Source organism: Ammospiza caudacuta, chromosome 1 (assembly GCF_027887145.1).
Source record: "Ammospiza caudacuta isolate bAmmCau1 chromosome 1, bAmmCau1.pri, whole genome shotgun sequence".
NCBI lineage: Eukaryota > Metazoa > Chordata > Aves > Passeriformes > Passerellidae > Ammospiza > Ammospiza caudacuta.
Window position 1 is genome coordinate 4,849,919 of NC_080593.1, and position 26,140 is coordinate 4,876,058.

A 26,140-nucleotide genomic window follows, 5' to 3' on the forward strand; every position below is an offset into this window, starting at 1 on the left:
CTCACACTCCTGCCCCTCCTCAGAGCTGGATTCATGAGCTCTGCTAGCAGATGTGAACACGGGCAGTGATGAACTCAACTCAGCTGCCAAACTACCTGTCCCGGAGAAATCTCTGCTCTGTTTTGGGGAACAAACTCAAAAGTCCCTAAGAAAAATCCAGATTCTCTCCCAGGGCACAATTCCCACCTGACACAGGAAAAGGACATCCCCTATGCTCTCCACAGTGCTGTGCTCCTCACAATTTCCTGGGAGAGGCTGGTGGGCCCTGGTAAAGGCAGGGGTCAGGATTTCCCCCCATCCCATACCCAAGCACACAGTGACTTTCTGTACCCACACGTGCAGCCTGGCCACTGAAATGAGACAGGTTAAAAATTAAGTTTGCCAGGGAGGGTGAGGTTATTTTGTGGGCACTCAGGTATGGCCTCCAACAGGAGCAACCAGGTTTCCCACAGTTGTGAAAACTTCTGGTCTGCCTGAGGAAAAAGGGAAATAAGAAAAAAGGAAATTAACAGTGAGGGTGAGAGCTCCAGCTGCCTACACCAGTGAAGCCAATATGTTCCACAGCTACCTCAGCATCCAGTGATCCTGACCCATGGTAAAACCATTGGGATTAAAACCCACTTGGATTATCAGTGCTAAAGGAGCAGCCTTGTACTCTGCAGGGGAGAAAACCAGGCTACCTCTCCTGCAGGGAAACTGAGCCAACTTTCTGCTTCCTGCATGGACATCCCAGGTAATCCTGTCCAAAGGCCATAAATAACCTCTGTTTGCCTCAGCTCCCATGTCAGAACAAGGTATTAATCCCTCATCTTGCTTGCTCGTGGTGTGATTCCCATGAAAGGACAGTTCCTAGGATCCTGGACCTCAGGGGTTGTCCCTGCCCCAGCACAATGATTTCCTCCTGCCCAGGATGCCATGGGATGACCTTTGCCAGGCTCCCACACCCATTAACCAGCGCTGGGGCTGAGCCTCCCCTGCCTGTGAAATCCTTTCTGCTGGATCCAGCTGGAAATGCAGAGGCTCTGCTTCATGACCCTGACCAAAGTGTGCTGGATTTGCTGGGTTTCATAAGGTTTTCATTAGGGCTGTGAGAGATCCCCTGAGGTTTTGTGTAACTCCTAAACCATCCATACAGCGATTTGCAAAACTGTTCTCTTTGCAGGAGTGTTGGTTTTTCCTGATCCTCTCTGCTTTTTTGTCTTCCTCTCCCACTGTCTCCCTCTTCAAGGTGCACACATTGCTCAGAGGGAAACATCTAATCCACACTGGGGCTGAAAGGGTGGTCAGGCATTGGCACCCAGGGAAATGGTGCAGTCACCATCCCTAGAAATGTCCAAAAACCACCTGGATGTGGCACTTGGGGACAGGGTTTACTGCAGGACCTGGCAGTGCTGGACTCAGGGATCTGAGAGGGCTTTTCCAGCCTCATTGATTCTGTGGCTGAGGGACAGGGCAGTGACAGGATGATCAGGAGGAGGCTGGGTACCATTACCAAGTTCCCAGGCTCGTGTTTGGGTGATCTGGGGGTCACAGACATATTTCTGAAAAATCCTTTGCTAAGATTTTTTTCTCCTAAGAAGCTGAGAGGCCTCAGAAATGAAATGTAAATAATTATCTGCTGCTGTAGAATGCAACAGGTTCACCTTTAATTAATCTCATGTAGTTGTTTTTATTTAATGACCAATCACAGTCCAGCTGTCTCAGACTCTCTGCTCTGTCACAAGATTTTATTATCACTCCTTTCTATTCCTTGCTAGCCTCCTGATGAAATCCTTTCTTCTATTCTTTTAGCATAGTGTTAGTCTATAATTTTCCTTCAATATAATATATATAATAAAATAATTAATCAGCCTTCTGAAACATGGAGTCAAGATTCTCATCTCTTCCCTCGTCCTGGGATCCCTGCAAGCAACACTACAATCTGGGTTTGGTTTTTTGCTTTTATTACCCAGTTCCTGCCAGTGGTCCTGGCTGGAAAACCTCTGTGTGCATCCTGTGCTGCCTCCTTGCTGTCATCCCTGTCAGGGATGAGAATATCAAGCAATAATCCCTGCTGCCTTCTTGGGACAGGAAAACATCTCAGTGCAAAGCTCCCACAATGCCTTACCTGGGATTAAGTCCTGAATCAGGATTTAAGGTCTCTAGAAGATTGCAATTTAATATCAAGAATCAGCAGGTGATAGCCCAAATGGCTCAGCCAGCTGTGGCTTGAGTACAACTGAGGAAAACCCTCTGGACCAGGATCAGGAAGAGCCCAGCTTTGTTTTCCTGCACGTTGTTCCCCATGGTTACTCTATGAAGCTGCCATCAAACTCATCCTCTTACACTCCATCCCTTTCCCTAAAGGATCAGCTCCTGCTGAATCTTCACTGCCACCATCACTTCCCTAAAGCTTCTTGGCATTCTGGAAAAGCTGGCTCATTTTCTGCAGCAGCAAAACCAAGTTTTTCCCAGCACAAACCTCCTCCATCTTTGCAGACAGTGAGATAACCCAAAGAACAAATTGTGCCCATCAGCATTAGGAGCAGGGTTTGACAGCAACAAGGGGTGATGGGTCTTGGGGATTTGGGTGCTTCTGGAAGTTTCCTCAGATAAAACAGCGGGGTGAACACATTCAGATCTGGCCTGGGGCCCATTTGCTGCATTCCTCCTGGGGCTGGAAGGCAGCCAGGGTGTTGGGATCTTTAGCTTGTCAGAGTGACCCCAAGATGTGTTAGAAAGTCTCTTTTCCCAGCCCAGCAGTCGAAGAAGGAGTCAGAACTCTTCAGTTCTTGGTCTCAAGGTTGTTAATTGTTCCTTATCTATAAAAAATTTTCTCCTGCCCTGCCGAGGTCCGTCCAGCAGGACAGTTCCAGGACAGTCAGGGACTGCCCACAGAGCTCCAGAATAACTTAGGATCATTTAGGTTGGAAAAAGATCCAAAAATCAAGTCCAGCTGTAAACCCAGCTGTCACTGACATCTTTTATGGAAAATCCTTTCCTTAGGATTTTTTCCTCCTGAGAAGCTGAGAGACCTCAGAAACAAAATTATTATCTGCTGCTGTGGAATGCAACAGGTGCATCCTGTGATTGGCCCATGTTGGTTGTTTCTAATTAATGGCCAATCACAGTCAGCTGGCTCGGACAGAGAGCCGAGACACAAACCTTTGTTATCATTCTTTCCTATTCTATTCATAGCCAGCCTTCTGATGACATCCTTTCTTCGATTCTTTTAGTATAGTTTTAATGTAATATATATCATAAAATAATAAATCAGCCTTCTGAAACATGGAGTCAGATCCTGATCTCTTCCCTTATCCAAGAACCCCTGTGAACACGGTCACACCCAGCACTGCCAAGGCCACCACTAAACCCTGTCCCCAGGTGCCACATCTCAATCTTTTAAATCCCTTCAAGGATTGTGACTCCACCACTTCCCTGCTCAGCCTGTTCCAATGCCTGATAACCCTTGTGGGGAAGAAATTTTTCTCCTAATATCCAACTGAACCTCCTTTGGCACAACTTGGGGCCACTTCCTCTTTGCTTTTGTTAGCTGGGAGAGGAGACCAACCCCAGCTCCTGTCAGGGAGCTGCAGGGAGTGATAAGGTGTCATCTGAGAGATGATCTGGCAGTCACCACACAAGCATTTGTATTGCCTTCTCAATTTTTCCCCCACACCCAGGGGCACAGGAGGTGAAGGAGCAGAAGGTTATAACCCAATCCTACTCTTTCAGATCAGCTATTACACCTGTAAGAGGCACTGTGCAGATTTTCATGTGGACATTATGGCTTTTTAGGGCAGAGAGGAGTTTGAGTGAGGCTACATGAGGGAATTGGAGGGAAATGTCTCTTGGTTGAGTGGTAGGTCGAGGAAAGCTCTCCTGAAAGCTTCTCAGAAATTCATGCAGTGCTTTTGCTGTTACAGGTCAGGGTGTTTAACCTCTACTGATGGTGTTTTGAGCAGCTTGTGAGGTTTTTTTAACTCCTTCCTTTGCTTTCCCAAGGCAGGAGGCCCCTGCTGTGTTATCTCATCTGCAGGGCTTGGCCCTTCCCTCTTCCTCCCAGAGCTCCAACCCAGCAGCAGGCTGGAAATACCTTTGGGAGGTGTCACTTTGCAAACACATCCTTGGCAGAGCCTGTTCCCCCATGCACAAGGTCATCCTTGTGCACAGGAAGGTGGGATGGCCCGGGCTGAGGCAGATGTTGGCCCATTCTGCTGCCAGACCCTGAGCTTGCAGCTCTGCTCTCTTCCTCCCTCTGATTTACCCCAGCATGGACCTGGGACAATGCTCTCAGTGTCTTGGGCTTGCACTGGGACACTGCCAACAGCCTCATCTGCCACCTGCAAGCACAGAAAAACCCCAAACCACAAGGTCTGTGAGCTCTGGGAATAGCAGGGCCAGGATTAGGGCCAGGACACGAGAGCAGCAGGTTGAGCACAGCTGGACAGGGACATCTCAGATCATGTTTCAGTTCTGAAAGTCAGGCTAGGCTGTTTTCCACCACTACTGAGTTAAACTGCTTGGAAATAATGTTTTCTGCTCTATAACCCCATGGCATGACCAGAATTAGCAGGAAGCAAAAGTGCCTACAGCTCAGCCCTAAATGAGCCCACGTTTTATGATGAAGATCTTTATTTTTTGCCTTGGCATTGACTGTTCTAAACTGCTTTGCACATATTTCTGCAGAGCTGGGCTCCTTAAAATCTCACCAGGATAATTTAGTGCTTTTTCACTGTGGCACTAATGGAGAGGAGGAGAGGGCAGGCAGCTCAGGCATCACCTGTGTGGGAGCCTGAAGTGCATTAGCAAAGCTCTGGGTATAGCAATGAAAATTCCATCCCAGAGCTCAAATTTGTGTAGCCACAGCCATGAAAGTGCCTTGATTTACATCAGCACCAAAAATTCACCCAAATACACAACTGTTAATGAAATCCTTGGTTCTGAATGAGTCCATGAGGCAAAAAGGGAATGGGAAAACACCAGAATTGGTGCTGATCCTCCAAGATTCCAGGTGATTTCACCCCACCTTCCAACACCTCCCACCAGATCTGCTGGTGTGTGACTCTCACTACTGGGCCAGCACTGGGTGGACTCCAAAGATGAAAGCAGAGCCTGCTTCAGGTCGCCATCCTCTGTTCTCCCAAATGTAATTTCGGAAAACTTGCTGCTGTGCTTCCCTCTGCAAAACCTGCAGCCAGAGCTCACAGGGACAGAGCAAGGGACACAATACAGCCATTCCATCAGATCTGCTGGTGTGTGATCTCACTGCTGGGACAGCTCTGGGCTCAGGGTGGGCTCCAAAGATAAAAGCAGACCCTGCTTCAGGTTCCCATCCTCTGTGGACTGGAGGAAACACAAAACCTTGTTCCTCTGTCCCCTGCAACAGACAAACACTCTCAGCATGGTGAAATGAAAAGAATGACATGAAAACAATGAAAAATGAAAGGTGAAGGCTATTGCAGGTTTATGAGCTATAGCCTGCAGACATAAAGGGAGAAATCACTTGTGAAGAATTGGTTTTGCATCTTAAACTGTGAAACTGAGACCTCTGCATTGATCCTCTCAGAAATGGGCACACCCAGGCTGAACAAGCAGGTCCAGCCACACCTTGGTTTGCAGCTCTCTGTGGTCAGTGGCACACCAGGCTGCAGGCAGTGTCACTGGTATTTTGGGCACTCCTCCCACTACAGCTCCCTGAGGTCTGACAGTGGCCAGTGGATGGGACCTGTGTGGGAACTGTGGTTTAAAGCTCTTTGGCCATCTGGTTTAGCTGATTCATATTTATTTTCAGATTGTGGGGGCTAATCTAGAAAATTAAGGAAGTGACAAGGGAAAAATGTATCTGAAGGGAAGGCCTTGGACAGCTGCCAGTCCTGAGAGGTTGTGTGTAGTTTCCATCCTCAGAGATGTGCAGGACACAGCTGGACACAGACCTGAGTGCCCCAAAATTCTTCATGCTCAGAGATGTGCAGAGCACAGCTTGACACAGCCCTGGCTCCCCCAAAATTCTCCATGCTCAGAGGTGTGCAGAACACATCTGGACACAGCCCTGGGTGCCCCAAAATTCTCCATGCTCAGAGGTGTGCAGAGCACAGCTGGACACAGCCCTGGGTGTCCCAAAGGTCTCCATCCTCAGATATTTCCTGGACACAGCCCTGGGTGCCCCCAAAGCAGAGCTGGTGGCTGATGACAAGGTACCACATGGTTCCTTCTCCAGACAGGGATGTTCCTCCATCAGCAGCACCCAGCACACAGCAGGCAGGAGCAGCTGGGAATGCCAGGAGATGGTTTTTCCTCAGCTCATCCCCAGCCAGTGGCTATGATATTACAGCCGTCCTTCACAGGTAATTTTTTTCTCAGCAATGAGCTGTAAGTGTCCACACACAGAGCTTTGTGCTGCTGAAGGTGGCTCAGCAGACCCTGCTGGGGCTGCCTGGTTGATCATTACTGCTCTCCTGGGAGGGCAGCCCAGTTAAACACTCCAGTGCTCTGTTACACCCCTAAACCTGGGGGCAATCCTCACCCAGCTCGGCCTTGCAGGGAGAGAAGAGCAGAGATCTTCCCCGAGCACTTTTCCCCTTGGAACAGCTTTGCCAAAATTCGGGACTTCAGAATTCAGAATTTTGGGGACAGTCAGAACCAGAGAGTGGAGCTGGAACTCTTTGTCCCCAAGGGTTAACACTGAGCAGCACCACACCTTGCTTTGTCCTGCAGAGACTGAGAAAAGAGGAAAAAAATCCCTCCTGTGCCCTCCTAACCTGGACAAAACAGGTTTTTAATGAAAGCAGCACTTAATCACCATTCAGGGAATTCAGAGCAGGGGATATTGGATGCGAACAGAGTTGGTTGAAACTCTCCCGCACCGGCTCCCTCTTTGTCCCTCTGTGAGCCTGGGAATGGGTGTGATCTCCGGGTAGGAGTGTCTCTGCGGTTAAGTAGAGGATTGAATTTCCGAACAGTGCTGTTCCCCGGCTGACAAGGTAGCAGAACAGTGAACAAAAGTGCCCTGAAGCTCGGCGGGGAGAAGGAGGCGCTGGGCTCGGTGCAGAGGGGACACCTGCGAGGACAGCGCGCACTTTGCAGCAAGGTAAGCGAGCTCCTGCACCCTTGCTGGTTTTAATGAGGCCAGAACTGTTTGATGACTTTATCTGGGATGGTAACAAACAAAAAATTAATATGCTTCATACTTAAAAAAATAAAAAATAAAGATCCTGCCCTGTTACAAAGCAGGATGTGTCTGCTGGAAGGAGCCCACCCTGATTTACATCGTTTGGGGATGGAACAAGCAGCTCTGAGCTTGCCAAGAACCTGTCCGGGTTCCCTGTCAGCTCTGAGGACACAACTTTTCCTTCAGCCTCTGCACAGCCTGGCTTTGATTTCATGCATAACCTTTGTCTGGGCCTGGATTGTTTTGTGTTTTGCTGCCGTGGGGATTTCCAAAAGCTCTGCTGCCTTTGGGGTGCAGTTATGGGTCCAGGCAGCCAGGGAAAGTCTTTGGAAGTTCTCATGGATGGGTTTTATTGTCATCTCATCGACAGATTGCTAATGGCCAGGCTGCTGTGCTCTGCAAATAGAATGTTTTCTCATCCTGCTCGTTCCAGATGCGAGCTGCACTCAGATAAAATTGAGTTGTAATGCAGTTGAGCTGCAGGCTCACTTGCCAGTATTTTTCTTAGGCGTGCCTATTAGGAACATAAATATTTAACACAAAGGAGAGCTGATATGAATTAGCATCTGTGGGAGGTTCACGCTTATTCAAGACTGCCCTAACGCAGATGTAAACAAGTGTTAGAGCAGCTGAAGCAAACTAGCCCCGCCAGAGCAGCGCTTGGATGGTGAATCATCCAGGTGCTTTTTATACAGTGAGCGAAATGTGCTGATTAGAGCCTGCAAAGTGCAGATTAGACAATCAGAGGGCACTGGCTTCCCTCTTCCGCGGGGTTTTACCGTTCCCCCGCGATGCCAGGTGGAAGGCAATGCAAGGACAGGCAAATCAGAAAAAACCGAATTGCCTCACCTTCCTCCTGGCACAGCCAGGTGAGCCTCCCCTCCTCCTCCTCCTCCTCCCTGCGCAAACAGGATGCCTTTATCCTCCTCCAGCAGACACAGAGGTCTCATGATGTTTTTTTCCCAGGCACGACTTTGAGGCAGCACTTGCCAAAGTCTCCCAGCTGGGAGCAAAGGTTTTGTGCCATGGCTGTGAGCAGTGCCACCCTGATCTCCTGCCTCCTCCTGTATCTTCTGCTTAGGTTGAGTCAATAAATCCCTGCTCTTGCGTGGCCAGGGATGCTGAAGATGTTCACAGTGTCTTCCTGGCCTTTTCCACAGAGCTGTGCAAGTTTTTCTGCACTTTGAGCATGGAAGTTGTTGTCTCTTCTGTTATGGAGCGCCCATCCTGTGGTGATCCATCTCCAGCTGAGGAGGAGGCTGGCTTGGAGCTTGGACACCTGCCCCATGCTTGGGGCTCTGCTCTGTGTTGGGCACATCCTGCTGGACCAAAAGCCCTCCCTCAGTTTCCACAGAGTTAAATGTGTGGTGACCCACTTGGAAGCAGAGCCCTGAAATGCTCAGAGCAGTGAAGAGAGCTCAGGGCACAGCCAAAACCTTGGTGCTGCCCCAGCTGCGTTTTTGTCACCCCTGGGGAGCCCTTGTGCCACCACTGACCCTCCTCAGAGTCCCTCCTTCAGGACATTTTTGTGTCAGCCTTGTGAGGCTCTCACTGGGCTGACGTAAGGCACAGGTTGGGCTTTCCCAATGTGAAATGTCCATCTGCCAAGGAAGGACCCCAGGGTAGCCACACCACACCCAAAATATCTCTTTGTTTATTCACATACATTCTTCAGCCTCTGTTGTCCCCTCAGAGGAGCAGATCCTTCAGTCACAAAGGGAAACACTCTCCCACAGCTCAGTAAAACCTCTCCTCCCATGAGCTCTCTCGCCATACAATACAACCCTGCAAATGGGCCTAATTATGGTTTATCCTCGATGATTTTACATTTCTACTGTATTTCCACCCATTCTGGGTGTGAAAGTGTTGCAGAAAGGGGTGATATTATAATTTAAGGGGAGAATATCATTTAAAGCCTTGGCATCTTTCACCCTGAAAAGTCCAGGCACATCAGGTGATGTGCATCCAATTCAGTTGCCTTGATTTCCAAGGATCTCTGCTTGTAACAGAAACCCTCTCATTTGTTATCTGCCTTTATCTGAGCCTCTTCAGGCTTATCTGAGGCAGAGCTGGGTACAGTGACAGTGAAACTTGTTATTACCTTATATCCACGTCAGGGATGTGACACTGACCTTAAATTGCATGGTTGGGCTCCATCCTGGGCAGCTCCTGTGGAAGGAGCTATTCACATCACTTGACCTCTTCTGCCTAAAAATGTCCTGTTGCCATGCCCTGGGATGAAAGGAGAGGTTTGTGCCTGGCCCTTTATTTAAAACTGTTTTTTAAAAACAGCTGCACAGGGTAGGAAACAGGCAGGGCTGGAAATTGTGTTCTTTTTTGGGTTAGAGAGGTTGTCTGGGTACCCATCTTTCCTTTGGGAGTGTGCAGAGCCTGAATTACTGCCCTTTGTTGCTATCCCACCCATCCCAGGCTGTCAGATGCCTGGTTCCCTTCCTGCTGCTCACACAAAACTCCCCATGTCAGCTCCAGGTGAGAAAAGTTGTCCAGGATGAGTGACTCTGTGACCTTAAAGCTCAGAAAAGGCAACTCGCAGCCTGGCCCAACACCCATCCCAGTGGAATTTTGGCCTGGGTTAGTTGGTCCCCTTCTGTTCTGACACAGGTCAGCTGTCTTTAGTTAGAGCTGTGTTAGCCAGCACTCATAAGGGATGAGCTCCCCTTTGCTGCTTGAGAAACAAAACTTCCCCCTGAATAAACCTTTTCCACCTCACTGGGCCAGAGATGGAAGGGCAGAGTCACCCACAGAGCACCTGCTGAGGTCCAGGGCTTTTCATTTGCAATCCAAAATGGAAACCTGCTTGGGCTTTTGTTTTTGTTTTTTGTTTTTTAATGGAAGTCCTGGGTTTCTCTTCCCAAGCTTGATGTCATGCTTGCAGATCTGAACTGGGACAAAACAGAAACCTGCTTCCACTTTCCACTGGGAAGCCAATGCTCTGGAACCAGTTCTCCAGCTGGTCTGAGTGGAGGCAGAGCATCTCCCCTGCTCCATCACCACCAAAAAAGGTCCTAAGGGCTTATTCAAGTGCACTCATTAAACTGTGCACCAGGGAAAAGCTGCTTTTGATCTTCCACATATACACACGTGTGAATTCTTACAATAAATATAAAACTGTTACATGCAGCAGCAAAAATCCTTACTCTCAGGCTTGTTTTTTGAGAAGGATGGGCCTGGTGGGCACTGGCAGCTGGGTTTAAAGGAAATTTTATTTATGGCATTTCCCTCAGTTTATGCTGGCAGAATGTTGGGTTACAGTGGATGGGACTGAGCCCCAAACTCTGGGGGAGCAGGAGGGAGGTGTGGCAAGCTGGGCTCTCCCCCAGGGGTTTTCCTGTTAGGCCAAGGGAACAGCAAGTCCTTCCTGTCCAGGATTCACTGGATCTGCCCTAGAACAAACACCAGGATGAGGGGAACCACCCAGGGGAAGCTCTCCTCAGACTTGTGCAGCTGACACCCAGGAGAAGGTGGATAAATCCCAGTCTCTAACCCCCTCTCCTCTCCTTAGTCCCAGCTCTGCATTGGAAGCTGCTGTGGCCTTTCCCTCAGTTTCACCTGGGAAAATGTAATTTTTTGAGGTTTTCTCCTTCCTGTAAGCTTTTGAAGAGCAGGGGCTCCCCTGTGAACAGACACACTTTCTCTCCTCCCTGATGTCTCAGCTCTGGTTTTATTTAACCTGCAGCTATGGGGTTAAATAATGCTCTGTTAAAATGCTGATGTAGGAGAGGGTGGTGACTTTTTTTTGTGGAGGTGGTGAGTAAGTTAGGAGTTAGTTAGAACCTGAACCCCTTCCCTGGAAACCAGGAAGAGCAATTAAAATGGCTTTGCTTTCCTTCTGTGTCCATCTCCTGCGTGAAGCCCTGCCCCTTTGGATGCAGGGCTGGTCCTGAGCCAGGAATCTCTCCCTTTCATGAGGAGAAAGAGCTAAAAGAAAGGGGAGATTTGTTCCTGCCTGCTCACCTTTCCCTTGGGATGGCTCCGTGCTGCTGCTGACTCACAAACCCCGCGGAGAGGGGCTGGAGGTGCAATGGATACCTCTGAAGGAGGTGTGCACCAAGCTGAAATTTATTATTTGGCAAAAATGCACCTGGCAGCACACCAGCACAATGCAGAAAGGTTTTAACAGCTTCTTGTGCCTGTTTTTTTTTTTTTTTCTCTCATGGATCTTCAGAGAGGTGGGTTTGCACAGCAATGAGTTTGTTATCGGTCACAGGGTTTGATCTCAGGGAGAGCTTCCTGCAGCTGCTTGGGAATGCTTTGAGTCTTTTAGGGCTGCCCTCAGCCTGCAGAGATCCTGCCTGCCTGCCTGGAAGAGCCTCCTGCTTTCCAAGACATCCTGGGGGAGAAGGGACTTGCTGGGAAAGAATTCAACAGGAGCTGCGTGGGTGCTGTGACCTTCTGTAGGACACCAAGGGGATCCTGCCAGCCCCACCTTGGCCAGAGCTGAGCTCTGGGCTCCACAGCCAGCCTGATGAATGTGGAAACTCAGACCACATGACTTGGGAGCTGGGGCTGAAGTCAAAGTTCTGATTTAATTGTCAGTATATTGTTCCAGCATTGTGAGAAGTTTGCTGGGACAATGCAGCTCCTTAGTTCCCAGGACAAGCACTCAGCTGGTAAAATTTTAGAGGGGATACTCAGAAATAGCAGCAGTTTGAGGGGAAAAAAAAACAATCTGCTCTTAGAAATCAGTTTCCCAAGACCATCTGCTTAAAGATCAGGCTGCTGGAACTGCACCAGCAGTGAGATAAACAGAGGGGGACGAGGGAGATCATGAAGAGAGGTGTGGAGAGATGAACAGCATTTCCTGGATGGAGTGAGGTGTTGAGCTGGAATTTAGGGCAGGTGCAAATGCAGCTGCAGGGACTGGTCAAAGTCAGAGATAAATAATGAGATGCTTTCCCTTCTAAATCAGCAGGAATTCAGAGAAGGAGATGAGATCCAGACTGAGGGCTGGTGCAGCTGGGAAGGTGGCTATTTCCCAGCAGCCTGATATTTCCTTGTGCTCTTTGCTTTTATGCTAGGAACAATGGGGGGACTGGAAGATTAGTGCAAAGTCCATCCTCACAGGGAGCTGAAAGGTGAAGCTCACAGCCTCAGTGCTTTTCTGGGAATGACCAAGTATCCGCTGCTAAGTCTGAGATGCCAGAAGTGGCCAGGTGGTGAAGGCACAAGTTGTAAGAAGTCACACTGAGCCAGAGGTTTGTTTCTTGTAGGGAGTGGGTTGGTAGTTGGAGATGGGGTAAATTTCCAGGGTTCAAGGGACAGAGCAACTGGGTTCCAGAAACACAGGTCAGCTTCTTTTCAGACAGGGCAAAATAGTTATTGCTCTTTCAGAGCCTGAGGGATTCCTTGGCTAGGTGAATCCAGCTTTCTGCATCCTTTGAATTCACTGAATAGGGAATTGAAACCTCTGCTGGGCTGTAGAGCACTTACAGTTTGAGAGGCCATTATTAACATTAAACCCTCTCTTCATCCCATGCCCTTACATCCTCACTCACATTAACCTCAGCATCCCAGCCCAGGAGAAAAGAACAGAAAACACCAGTCTGCTGTGGTGTCAGGCAGCTCCTGGTGTGGGGATCCCTGGCAGCCATTCATGGAAAAAGGGGAAATCCTGCCCCACTAGAACCAGTGAAATCCCCTCTTATCTCCAGCCCTGAGGAGAGGAGCCCAATCTCGGCTCATCCCATCCAATGCCTCACCTCAGGTTTCAAACCATTTCAGGATCCATCCTGATGATCCTGTAGCATGGACAGGGGATCTGTTCTCCCCAGTGGAGATGGCTGAAGCACGAGGGCCACTCCAATATTTGTTTTATTGCCAGAGCCATGGGAAGGAGCAGCTTGCTGGAAATGCAGCACCTGAGCAGCAGCTCCTGGCCACAGAGCCTGAGGAGCTGAGCCCAGCCACTCACCCATCTCATTTCAAAGACATTAAGTAAAGCCAAGCCTGCCAGCTTCCCTAATAAGCTGTTCCAATGTTTAATTGCCCACCGTGATCAGAAATAGCATCTTATTTCAAGGCCTGCTTTACGTAATTTTAGCTGCCAGGCAACAGCTCTTTCCAAGAAGGCTGAAGTGCTCTCTGTGGTCACCCAGGCGTGTCTGGGCAGAGCCCTGGCCTTGGCTTGGGGGCCACACTGAGCTCCTGAACCTGGATCTCACAGGACTTGGAGCAGGAGGATGAGCTGAGCGGTGCTTTTTCCTCTTTTCCCATCACCACCATGCATATCCTGTTCCTTGCCCTCCCTACCAGGCTTCAGCACATCCAGCATGGCTTGGAGGAAGGTATTACAGCTTTAAATGTGACAGCGTGAGAGAACAGACAAGCCCCATAGCTGGCCCTCCCTAGCCATGATTTTCCTGTGGTATAAAAGCTGCTTTTTCTCCTCTTGCAACAGAGAAATAAAAGACAGCTTATCCAGGCTGAGTGCTGAACTTCTGCACAGTCCTGTTCCTGAGCTGGAGCTGATGAGCCACAGGATGGAACTCCAGTGTTGAATTTCACTCCTCTGGGCAAAACAAGAGTTAACCACTGTCCTCAAACAAAAAATGGCACCTACTTGGGCCCAGATGCCCAACTCTAGTGGAGACAATGAAAGCAATTCAACAGCCCCTGCTTTACCTCATCTAATGCCAGTCCAAGTATTCCCAATAATTAGGCCTTTCAGCCTGGAAAGGCTGGAGCCACAGCTGCTTCCTATTTTCTCAGAGCTGTACAGAGCATTAGTCATTTCACTGGGGCTGTTTTATTACTGTGACTACAGCCAGAACCCAGGCCAGTCTGAATTCAGAATGTGCTTCAGGAGCTGGAAATGCTCCCCTGTCCCCTTTCTGAGTCCTGGCTTTTTCCTCCCCACCCAAACAGCCCAGGACTGCCTGGAGCAATGTCCTGCAGGGCCTGGGTTGCATCATGGACCGAGCTGACCCAGGGATGGTGGCACTGCCACCCCAGCCATTATTCATTAACCAGCCTTGGGAGTGACCTTGACACTCAATTAGTCATGTAGGTGAAGCTTTTCCTCATGCTGTGCTGCTTGGAGAGGGGATGAGGGCTGGATTCAGCAAGCAGGAGTGCTGCTGTGGTTTTGTGTCACCCTGATTTTTTAAGATTTTCTAAGCCTTCTGATGTTTACATTCTTGTAGCAAACTGCCTCACATACTTTATATAAATAACTTATTGTTTTACATTCTTTTATAGAGGAAGAAAAATTTGATGGACTATTGGTTTGTCCAGCGTCATTGTAGAGGTGGCACTTTCACCCTCCAATCCACTGTCAACTTTTAGAAAACTATAAATGTTGGAGTCAAAAAATAAAATTCCCTTTTCTTCACCTTGAGAGCAGCAGTGTGTGCACTTGTGTTGTTTTGTGTCCTATAGTGACAATTTTGGCAGTGCACAAAGGCCAGTGGGTGTAAGGGGAACCCATACACCTTCACCCACCAGCTTTGCTGCCTGGGCTGTGCCAGGAAAAGCTTTGATTTTAGCTCTGGAGGCTCCAGATGCCCCTGGCTGTAGCATCTACTCAAGGGCCAGCCACTGATGTTGGGTTTCCAGGTTCTCTGCCCTCAGTCAAGAGCAGCATTTGACCTTTTGTCCTGGTTCAGGGCAAATTTGGGAGAGAACCCCCAAAGGGGCTCTGATAGGAAAGCAGATTCAATCGGCCCCTCCCCTCAACTGGTCCAGGAGAAACTACCTCCTTGGAGAAAAGTGGAAAAAACCTGTTGATTAAACAATAAAACCTAAACAATATTAACCAATCAAACCCCTTGCTGCTCCAAAAGAGATGACAAACTGAGAAAGTCCCTTCCCGGGTTGCAGCTCAGCTCACTCAGTCTCTGGTCAGTCCCTCAGTGCTGGAAATGTCGCAGGCCAGGCCCGGCCCGGTGGGCCTCAGGTGCAGCTGCCGGTGCTCTGCTGGTGTTCAGGCCAGAGCAGGTTTAAACAGGGCCAAAGAAAAGGGAAAAAACCTCAGTCCAGGGAACTTTGCCTCAGCTAGCTAAACTAACTAAAAGCAAAGGAGAGCTCTGTCCCGCTGTCTGTCCTTCCACAGACAACACAGCCCAGGAGCAGGAATGTGGAGGAGTGAGTGCAGTGTTTGAAAACAAACTGTGCTTCTTCTGTCCCCCCTTCACTCTCTGGAGCAAGTCTTAAAGGTGCAAAACTTATTATTCAGCATAACAGAACAAGATGATTGGGGATAAAAGCATCATATAGTCAACCTAGGACACCTTTGCAATTTTATTTATAGCACCTTTACAAGTGGGGATGACCCAGCAGAGCAGCTCCAAGCCAGAAGCTGCCTTTGCTCCGCAGTGACCACTCCCAGCCCACATTCAAGGGGTGAACTTTTCTCCTCTTCCCATGCAGAGAGGAAGATTTCCCTGGAAATGGTGGCAATGGGAGAGGCTGGCCCTGGAGGTGGAAATTGAGTAGTTGCATGTTATTAATGTGGGGGCAGAGAGATGAGCTAGAGCTGTTTCTCTCCTCCCCTCACAGGTAGAGCTGTGTCTGCCCGAGGAGGCAAATCCATCCCCATAACCAGTGATTTTCCCTGGTGAATTTCTGCCCCTGAGGTGGTTGACTCACACTTCTTGCCAATTTGCATTTCACCTAATGCTGGGCAAAACTGATTTGACTGAGATAAGGGCTGCCCCAGACACTGCTGTTGAAACCCCACAGTGAATGCCCCAAGGCTCTTAACATCCCTTTTTTTCTTCCTTTTTAAATTCTAAAAGTTTCTGCCCTTTATAATTCCAGCACAGATGGGAAGATTTCACTCCATAAATACCAGATTTCATGTCTGGACAGGAGTTGAATTATGAGATCATCTGATTAAAACCCCACATTAAATCATTAATGAAATGAGCTGCTTGATTATATAAGTCATATTCCTATTATTTCTAACTTGGCCACTGGCTGAAAGAAGCTGGAAATTCCAAAGAAACAGCCAACCTTGTCTATGATTCACACTCCCCCAGCTAAAGCACTTAGGAGGAAGGGAGGGACACCATTTCTCAGAAAAGTGGGGACTCAGCACTGATTGTGATGTTTCAGATGGAGAAAGGATCCCCAGGAGTGAAGGAGATCCAAGACCCTTGTTTTTAGTCAATTAAGTTTGATTTGGGATCTGTGGAGCACTGCTGGCTCTCAGAGGGCACTGCCTGTGGCCAGAGGAATCTCAGCATCCTTTGGCTTAATTTTTCCAGGAGAGGTTGGGATGCTAAGAGGAGCAGGGATCCAGCTGTGTCTCACAGCTGGCCAGCTGCTGCTTTCCTGAGCAGTGAGCAGGAGAGCAACGTGCCTGCTGCCTTCCACAGGGAGAAGTGTCAGCAGTGCTAAAAACCTCCACTGCCCTCAAATATAAACTATCTTTACTGGCTTTGGTTTCAGGTTCTTCCTGTTTTGATGCTGGAAAGAAAAACCCCTAAATAAATTAAAAAGATAGCTGAGAGAAGGAGGCTTCACTTTGGTTTTTCTTTGATAGGGAACTTTCGAATATGATATTAAAAGAAAGGAGAGGTTTTTGACTAAAGATCTGAACTAAGACCATGTTTTTTATTTAGTTCCTGATAGCCCTGTACTTCAGGGCTGTAGGTGAGTCAGGACACCATTTAGAGCAGTGTCTGTCTCCTCTGTGGACACCGAAATATCTTCTTGGATCTGGCTTTTAATCTGTGTGGGTGTCAATCACCTTTCTGGGGATTGAAGTAAAAAATATCTTATTTTGTGCTTGCTGTTTGTTTTCCTGCCTGGAAGCTCTCTGGAGGACCAGAGAGGGAGCTGAAAGTTGCTGAATGTGTTCCTGAGGCCTCATGGACTCGGTCTCCAGCGGTCCTTGTGTGTTCAGGAAGGAATGAGCACCTCTGACTCCTGCTGCTGAGCCCTGCCAGGCTGTGCCTGCTCAGGGAGCAGAGAGGTGCTGGGGCTGTGCTCAAAACACCCCAGGAAACACCTGCACCTCCCTGCTGCCTGAGCCAGGGTCTGGGATGTCTGGATGGACCAATGTTCCTGCCTGTGGCATTTTTTGTGCATTTTTTGTGCTCTTCCTGAGTGTTCAACCTCTTCAGGGTGACCAGCACTTGTTGCTCGTAACACGAGCAATAAAAACCTCTGGCAGGGATCACAGCTCCGCTCTTCCCCACCTTCAGAAGAACACTGAGCTGTGTTTTCTCTGGAGGCTGGGCCTGGATTTGTGAGCAGGACTGGCTCACAGAAAGGCTGGTGTGGGTTGTGGCCCTGCACAAACACAGCCTGTCCCGTGGCTGCTGCAGTGGAGCTGGCTCCAATAGGATCTAACTCCATGTTTTTATGGACATTACTTTGGGATTTCATTTGTTGCTGGAAGTTGCCCTGTAAACAAGCTGGGTTCTGAAGTTGTTTCTTGAGCAAAAATCTTGGCAGTAGGATCAGGGAGCATAGCTAAGAATTTTTCCCCCACAACTGGTGGGTATGGTAGAGGATGGATGGGAGACCTCCACCCATCACAAGGAAGACGACGCAAAAACCATCTCAGATATTCTCAGACACCTTTGTGTGGGCAATCTGAAACCTGGTTCTTCCCCATGGAGGCAGCAGAGCTTGGAGAAATGCTGAGATTTGTGTAAAATAGACATTCTGGTTATTAATTGGATCACTCTGTGTGCTGCTGTGCCTGCATGGACCTGGGAGCATGGTGCCCTGCCCTGAGATCCCTGTCTGAATTTACAGCTGAATATTGGCCTGAAGTAGAAGGGCTTCATTCCTTGGGCTCCCCCAAGGCCAGGAGACCTCACCTGACCTGTCCTGACGTGCAGTGACTGGCCCAGGGGGGCACAGGACTCCTGGAGGTCCTCTTGTGTCTCCTCCACCCCTCGTGCCTTGGTGGGAACAAACCAGTACTGGTGTCGGGTCCAACAGCCCAGTGGATCCTTTCCATGTGTTCAAATCCAGGGAAAATGATCCCAAATGGATCCTTTCCACCTGATCAAATCCAGGGGAAATGATCCCCAATGGATCCTTTCCATGTGTGCAAATCCAGGGAAAATGATCCCCAATGGATCCTTTCCACCTCTTCAAATCCAGGGGAAATGATCCCCAATGGATCCTTTCCACCTCTTCAAATCCAGGGAAAATGATCCCCAATGGATCCTTTCCACCTCTTCAAATCCAGGGAAAATGATCCCCAATGGATCCTTTTCATGTGTTCAAATCCAGGCAAAATAATCCCCAATGGATCCTTTCCACCTCTTCAAATCCAGGGAAAATAATGCCCCACCCAAACCACACTGTCCTATCAGTTTTTGCTGGGCTGGGATCCTGCACTTTGCTTGGCCCTTCATGAGCATGGATAGCCTGGGAATGGGGGTTCATCCCACCTAACTGTTTATAGCAGATATAGAGATACTTCAAAACATGGATTTTCTGTGTTAAACCTGCTCTGATGGCAAGAGGAGCCCAGCTGACCAGCACACTCACTGTTGCATCTAATTATATAATTATTTACTACTTTTTTTCTTCCTTTGCCTTCTAGCTCAGCCTGCAGAATGACAGAAGGTGACACAAACCTCCCAAGCATCGAGAGGAAGCTGGGACTGCAGATATGGGGCATAGAGGTAGGACAAGAGAGATGGCACATGTCCTCTGTCATAATCATGGCACATGTTCCTCTGCACATCTGTGTGTTTATGTTTCAAGGAAGATTAATTCTTGCAGTAATCTGTGTGGGAAAAGAGAGTCCTAAAGATAAGATAGAGTGGGAAACAGACTGAGTATTTCCCCATGAAATGTTCAACATGTTATTGTTTTGGTTTCCTGCTCTGTAAAACTGAGATGATAATGTTTACAAAGGAAACGGGAATGTGGTGGGACTGAAGTAATTCCTCCAGTACTGGAGGCTTTTCTCATTCCTTTTTGGAATCAGTGCAAGGCTGCTTTAACACAGAGAAATTCCTTGCTTCACCAAGATGGGTGATCCTTAGTCCACACCAGCAGATGCCATGGGGAAGACAGATTTTTGCAGCAAAGGCATTCCATGGAGTCTATTTGTACTTCTTTCTTTCTGCCTATTTATACTTCTTCCTTGCCTTTCCTACTCTGTGTCACTGCAAGGAGAGACCCTGCAGCTTGTGATTTTGCCTTTTTGCTGGTGGTGGTATCTGATTTTGGATTGGACCCAAGCTTGCTCAACTCTGCTTTTTCTGCCCCAATTCACCCAGAACATTCCCCTGCAATGAGAGTGGGTTTAGACTGAGGTGCAGAATCCCCTCAGGGGAGCAGAGGGAAGAGTCTCCAACATCTCCAAGTGATATTCAGCAGGTCACAACCATGTTCCAAATATCACAGAGCCTTCACCTTTCCATTTCTCTGCAAAGCACTGCGCTGAGCTGCTTTCAGAGGATCTGTAATTAGAGCTGTGTGGGTTCACAAGGGTCAGGCTGGTATGCTGGGAGACAAGTCAGGCCAGCAGAAGAATGCATGGCTCTAATTTCAGGGTACCTCAGAGCCAGCTCCATCCCAGGAGCTGCGTGGGGACTGCTGGGTGGCACAGCCAGGCACCTGTGCTGGGCAGGCATGGCTAATTATGCACGCTCAATTATGCACTTGTGCCAGAGGAAATCTGCAATTAGGGTCTGGAGGGGCGAGGGACCATCAGTGTCCTCAGCTCTGTTTTTTCTCAGCTGGTTGCCCTGAGCCCCTAACAGAGGGGTTATCCTCACAAAGTGCTGAAAGTTTTCCTCAAACTCACGGGCAAACTCACTGAGCAAAGAACTGCCCAAAATTAAACCTAGGCTGAGATGTGCTCACTCTCCTGGGGAATTCCCACAAATATTCCCACAAATAAAAAATTTGTAGGGAAATTAAATAAAATTTGTAAATAAAAAAAAAATTGTAGGGAAATTCCCTATAAATGCAAGCTCTGGAGCATTTCAGCCTGAGCCCCAGGTGTATATCTACAGGATTGCACAAGGGCAAGGACACTAAAATGTACTTGTCAGTCTCTCTGAGAAAAATCATCATTTTCCATTCTCACTCCTTAGTATTTTGGATATTTCCTCCAGAAGTGGCTTTTCCCAGCTCAGAAACTCAGCCCTGATTCTTCCTCCTCCAAACCCTGATTGTCACCTCAGTGCTTTGTGCAGCCCAGCCTGTCCTGTTTCATACACACCAACTTCTGGCTCTTCACTTTTAGCAGTGACCCCAACTCTGATTTCCTTACAGAACATGAAGATGGTTCCTGTACCTGAAAAAGCTTATGGGACTTTTTTTGAAGGAGACTGTTACATCATCTTGCACGTAAGTAAGACAGCAAACACTGCTCTCTGTTGGGCAACTGGTTCAACCCTTTTTATTTAGATTTGCCTTGGTGTACCTGTCCTGTGGAAAAAGCACTGTTTTGCATGTGTGCTCACCATCTAATCATGGATCTGAATTTCACGTGGCTGTTGTGACAACACTGCCTGTTTAGTAAATCAGAAGTTCAGAGGAGCAGTTAACTTAGTAATTCATTAAAAGTGTTTATCTTCCAATCAACTGAGTCATGCCCAGGCATGGCAAAATGACCAGTACATTCCTGGAAAACTCAATCAAGGCTCACATTTAAATGATTTGTGGGAGTCCTTGGGGGATGTGGGATGTGACCAGCTGGAGGGTCTCATTTTTAGCAGGTGATGTGGGCCATGAGGATGCTCCATGTCGTGTGTCACGTAAGCAGCAGAGGCTCTGCAGCCCATCCCATGTCCCCATAAGGACACTTCAGCCCCACCCAAATTTGGTGCAGAGCTACCTGAGCTGGTTGTGAAGGAGTGCTGAGAACCAGCTGTGCTCTGTGCAAACTGCCTGGTGGTCTCAGATTTCGGCAGGAGGATGATGTGTTACACTCACCTCCTAAAATCCCTTCCAAATCTCTTTATCTGCGTGGAGCAACCCAGGTCTCATTGAACCCAAACCCATCATAGGGTGGACACCAGAAGCATTTCCCACTTCCTGGGTCTGAGTGTGCCTCCTGCAAACATCTCTGTTGGTGGAGAGGCAGCAACACCTCCAGTGCCCCACAATGCCCAACTGTACATCCCCCATGTGCCAGGATGGGAAGGCAGGCTGGGATAGCAGCACAGGATGTGTCTCCTGCTCAAATGCCCCACACACATGCCTCTAGGGTCCCTTCAGATTGCTGAAAGCCTGAGTTACAGGCCCATGAACAGAACAGAATACTAGAGTCTAAACTAGAGTTTAGAACACAATACTATAGTTCTTGCAGGGAGCTGGCAGTGTAAATATGGATTTTGATGCTCAACTTCTGTTACAACAACATCCCCAGGCAGAAGAGCCCTTCATCAGCCCACTATTCTCCTTTTCCCTGGAAGACAGGAGGGTAAAAACACTCATCTGTGCATTCTGCTTCTTTATTGGAGCCTTTCCAAATAATGATTGTCCGTAGGACAATGGGACTTTGATCATCTTCAAAAGCAATGTATTAAATTGAGTGATTTTTCCACAAATTAATTATCTGTGCCTGAGGAACAGAGCTGTGTTTTATTCAACTCCTTCTGCTGTGTTTCACTGTGGTATCACTGCACAAAGCAAATAAACAGAATTTAGTGTCAAATCCAGCTTATGAAATGAGCTTTTATTACCTTTCCCAGGTGTCCACAATGGGATTTAACACAGTGGGTGCAGGAAGATAACTGGCACAACTCAAATAACACTGAGCACACCTTCTTCTCAGCCTGCTTGCCTCCTTTTTCTAGGCTGCTGGGGTTTTCTGTAATAAGATGAATCCCAGCATGCACACACTGGCTCAGCTTCATTTGGAGTTATGTCTATTTTGCAAGTCAGCAGGAATTCTGAGGCAGTTTGTGCTGCTCTGTTATGTGCTGTGAGAACAACAACAAGAAAGCAAGGGTAGCATCTCCAGGCAAATAAATAGCAGTGTGCCTTGTATTTCAAAAGATATCCTATGAGAAGAATCTCCTTTAAGTCTTAATATCAAAATGTACAACAGTAGAACAATCTGAACACATTAATTGCATGGGTGCTCAGTTTTCCTTGATAATGGGAGTTATGAAAGAATATTAAAGAGAAACATCCTTAGTTTGGTTTATAAAACCCATAAATTGCTCTGCTGAATGAGGAGAGCAGGGAGTACCTGAGGCTGTGTCCTCTCTCCTCTTGCCCAGGAGAAAGGCAGAACTGGGAAATTCCATGGTCACTCTGTTTTCCAACACAAAAACGGGCTGTGCCTTCACCTGGACCTGTCCTTCCCCTCTCTTGCAGACCAAAAGGAGCTCCCGTGGCTCGGCTGTGGATCTGCACTACTGGATTGGCCAGGACTCCTCCCAGGACGAGCAGGGCGCCGCGGCCGTGTACGTGACGCAGCTGGACGCGGCGCTCGGGGGCAGCCCCGTGCAGCACCGCGAGGTGCAGGGACACGAGTCCGAGACCTTCCAGAGCTACTTCCGACACGGCATCATGTGAGTGGCACCGAGTGACCCACAGAGAGCTGGGCTGTGGCCCCTGGGGTTCCCTCTGCTTCTCTCTAAGTCTCAGAGACATCCATATCTCAAAAATGTGGGAAATCTAGAATGCACGGAATGAGCGGGTTGGATGAGACCTTCAAGATCATCCAGTCCAACCCAGCCCCAACACCTCAACTAAACCATCTCACCACATCCAGTCTGTTTATAAACACACCCAGGGATGGGGACTCCAACACCTCCCTGGGCAGCCATTCCAGAACTTTATCACTCTTTCTATAAAAAACTTTCTGCTAATATCCAACTGGTATTTCCCTTGGTGCAGCTTGAGGCTGTGTGCTCTGGTTCTGTCAGTGCTTCCTGGAGAAAGAGCCCAACCCCAGCTGAGAACAGGCACCTTTCAGGAGCTGCAGAGAGTGATAAGGGCACCCCTTGACGAGGCCTCTGGTGTCAAGATGACCTTGAGGTGTTATAAAGTCTCTTTTCTCAGTCCCAAGACCAAAGAAGAAGACAGGATTTTCCTCAGCTCTCATTCTCAAGGCTGTTTGTTTTCTCTTATCTAATACAGTGTCTTTCTGACCTGCTGAGGTCTGAAAATTATTAACAATAATTTTCCAATACCTATCACCTATGTTAGACAGTCTGTCTCTACTCTAAACCAATCCAAAAGTGTCACCATCACATCAGAAGATGGAGGGCAAGAAGAAGAAGGACAGGACACACCCATATCCCTCCATCTTGCCTCTTGAACCACCATTCTAAATCCCCAAAATTCTACTTTTTCACCCTATGATAAATTCACTATCATTCTATTCAAACCCTTGTGGCTTTTAACTCCTCACACAAAGTTGGTAATTGTTTCCATGGGCTAAAATCGAAGGCACAGGTGTCTGACTCCATGCCAAGGTTTCTGAGCCCCCTGCCAGGATCTCCGGTCCTCCAGGACAGCCAGAGGAATGACCTGGGTTCTGACAACCCCTGAGTCTCCTTTTCTCCAGGCTGAGCACCCCCAGCTCCCTCAGGGGCTCCTCACAGGGTTTGTGTTCCCAGCCCCTCTCCAGCCTCGCTGTCCCCTCTGGATGTGCTCAGTGTCCCAAGGTCCTTCCCAAGCTGAGGGGCCAGAGCTGGGCACAGCACTCGAGGTGGGACCTCACCAATGCCAAGTAGAGGGACAGAATGACCTCCCTGGATCAGCACTGATGCTAGTTAAAATTCAGAACAAAGAATTCCCATTTTGAAGGAATTACTTATTCAGTCTGGAGCCGTGGCATTCTGTTCCACTGGTCATTTTCCCAGATTTTTGCAGTAAATTAATCTTAACCTCCCTTTTGTTCACCTCAGGGTCTTCGTTCCTCTCCTCCACAGACTTTCAAGTGCCCATTCAGAGCACTTCAGACTAATATCCACCTTGCAGTGAAGTGCTGATTTGGCTCATAGTGGGTGTAATATTCCTGAAGTGGAAGGAAAAAGTGACTGCACTTTTGTCATCTAAAAGATAATGTTGAATATATGATATGTTGATATGTTGAATCCAATCCCAGGGTCTTTGCTCACTCTGGGGTTTTTGGAAGGACTCCAGTTACTGTCCTCCAAGGAAGATCTTCATTGGCAATAAACAGCCTGAGTGCTTTGGTTTCAAACAGCTGAAGGAAACTCAGAAATCCTGGGTCAATATTCTCCATCCCAGTCTGGCTGGATATCTCTGTCTTGTGCATCTCAACAACCTCTCATGACTCTCCTCAGAACTTTTCTGAGAGAGAAAAGTGCTTTTAGCCTCATCTTGAAGATGAGTAGGCGACAGTGAAGGACTGAAAATCAGACCCTCAAAACCAGTCTGTTTGGAAACCTGTCTGAAATCAGCATGGATTAGAATTCATCTGGGTCTAAACCACATCCCTGTGGTCAGTGAGGAAGTCTGAGGCAGAATGAGAAATTAAAGGAAGCTCTTTCCACATCTTGGCAGGTGGACTCATCACCACAGCATCCTTCTGTGGGTATCTTAAGCTGGGCCAAACAAGTCTAGAGTGCTGTGAGTCACATTTCTGACCACATTAGCCAGTACCTTTCCACCTAAAATAGTGGAAAGTTTCCACCTACAATAGCCAGTACCCTTCCACCTAAAATACACTCTATTACCCACATGGCAAAAATTACAGTCAACAATTGTCCCCTTTTTCCCCCTAAATAGCATTGTGTCAGTTATTACTGCAGTGTGAACAAGGGATCTGTTTTCTAAAATGGTCTAGGATATGTAAGAGTGGATTAAACTCACCCCAAAACCATTAAAAATGCTGTGGAACTTCTGTGGGGGGTTGTGCCCTCTCATGATTGTGCAAAGTTACCCCAAGAGAGGAGATGACATTGTGGCGTGAGGTGATAACAGTGCTGAGAGTTGCTGATGCACAGTGTGTATTCAGGGATGGAAGAAAAAATTTGGGAGGTAAAACCTGAGAGAAACATAGTGTCCTGTAAGTGTTTACAGTTTTGTTCTGCTTCTGGCCACAGTTTCCTGTCTAGGCTGCTTTTAATAAAATAGCTATTTTGAAGAAAACAAAATTCTAGCAGGAAGTTTGTTTTCTGCCAAGTCTGTTTCATATTCTAATTGAATGCTTATGGAATATTTCAATTTTGGGATGCCACTGCCATGATCAGTAGGATTTTCAGTTTGGTTGTGTTACAATTCCATTTCCATCCCTGACCTGCCTGTTCATCTTCTCCCAGGGTGTTTAATGCTTGGAATCGATGATCTTGAAAGTCTTGTCCAACATAAATGATTTTATGATTCTATAATTGTGTGCACAGCAGCAACACAACGCCCATAAGAGGCAGACAGACACCTTGATAAGGACCATGAACAGCAGTAAGGAACACAGCATTTGCCACTGCAATTTTAGGATTTTGAGGTTATTTTTCCTCTAGATTTTTTAGTTGCCACCAAAATGTTGGGATGTTCTCAGAGGATAGAGGGGAAGGTATTTTCTAATGAGGTCTAACTCTTCATTCTCTGCTGCACAACAGCTACAAGAAGGGAGGAGTGGCTTCAGGATTTAAGCACGTGGAGACCAACATGTACAACATCAAGCGTCTCCTTCACGTCAAGGGCAAGAAGCACGTGTCAGCCACAGAGGTAAGAAGAAGACCTTGCTCTTCTTATGGGTCATTTCTCCTTCCCCTTCCTCCTACACTCATTTTTGAGCAGATTTACAGGTGGGTATTATTACAGCGCCCTGAGTGGGTGCGGCTGGTGAGAGAGAGACGGTGAATCTTGTATCTTGATCAGAAGGCTGAATTTATTAATATATGATATAATACATTATAGTTATACTAAAAAGAATATAGAGAGAGGTTTGCAGAGCTGCTAGCTAAGCTAAGAAGTGATAGAAAAGAAGAATCTACAACAAAGTTGTGTTCAAGGACTCAGTTCCCTAGCTTGCACTGGTGATTGGCTCTTAATTATAAACATAGAAAATGAGCCAATCAAGGTGTTCCTGTTGCATTCCCCAGCAGCTGATAATAA

General features: G+C 47.9%; 1 protein-coding gene across 1 annotated transcript in view; it reads left to right on the forward strand.

The window, feature by feature from the left end:
* The first annotated feature begins 6,829 nt into the window (after positions 1 to 6,829).
* Positions 6,830 to 26,140, forward strand: part of VILL (villin like) — a 38,985-nt gene continuing 19,674 nt past the window's right edge. Inside the window, exons 1-5 of the mRNA XM_058800414.1 lie at positions 6,830 to 7,069; positions 18,681 to 18,762; positions 20,369 to 20,443; positions 22,424 to 22,620; positions 25,642 to 25,750. Coding sequence (XP_058656397.1) covers positions 18,694 to 18,762; positions 20,369 to 20,443; positions 22,424 to 22,620; positions 25,642 to 25,750 — 450 coding nt within the window. The 5' untranslated portion in view covers positions 6,830 to 7,069; positions 18,681 to 18,693. The remainder of the gene's footprint in view (positions 7,070 to 18,680; positions 18,763 to 20,368; positions 20,444 to 22,423; positions 22,621 to 25,641; positions 25,751 to 26,140) is intronic.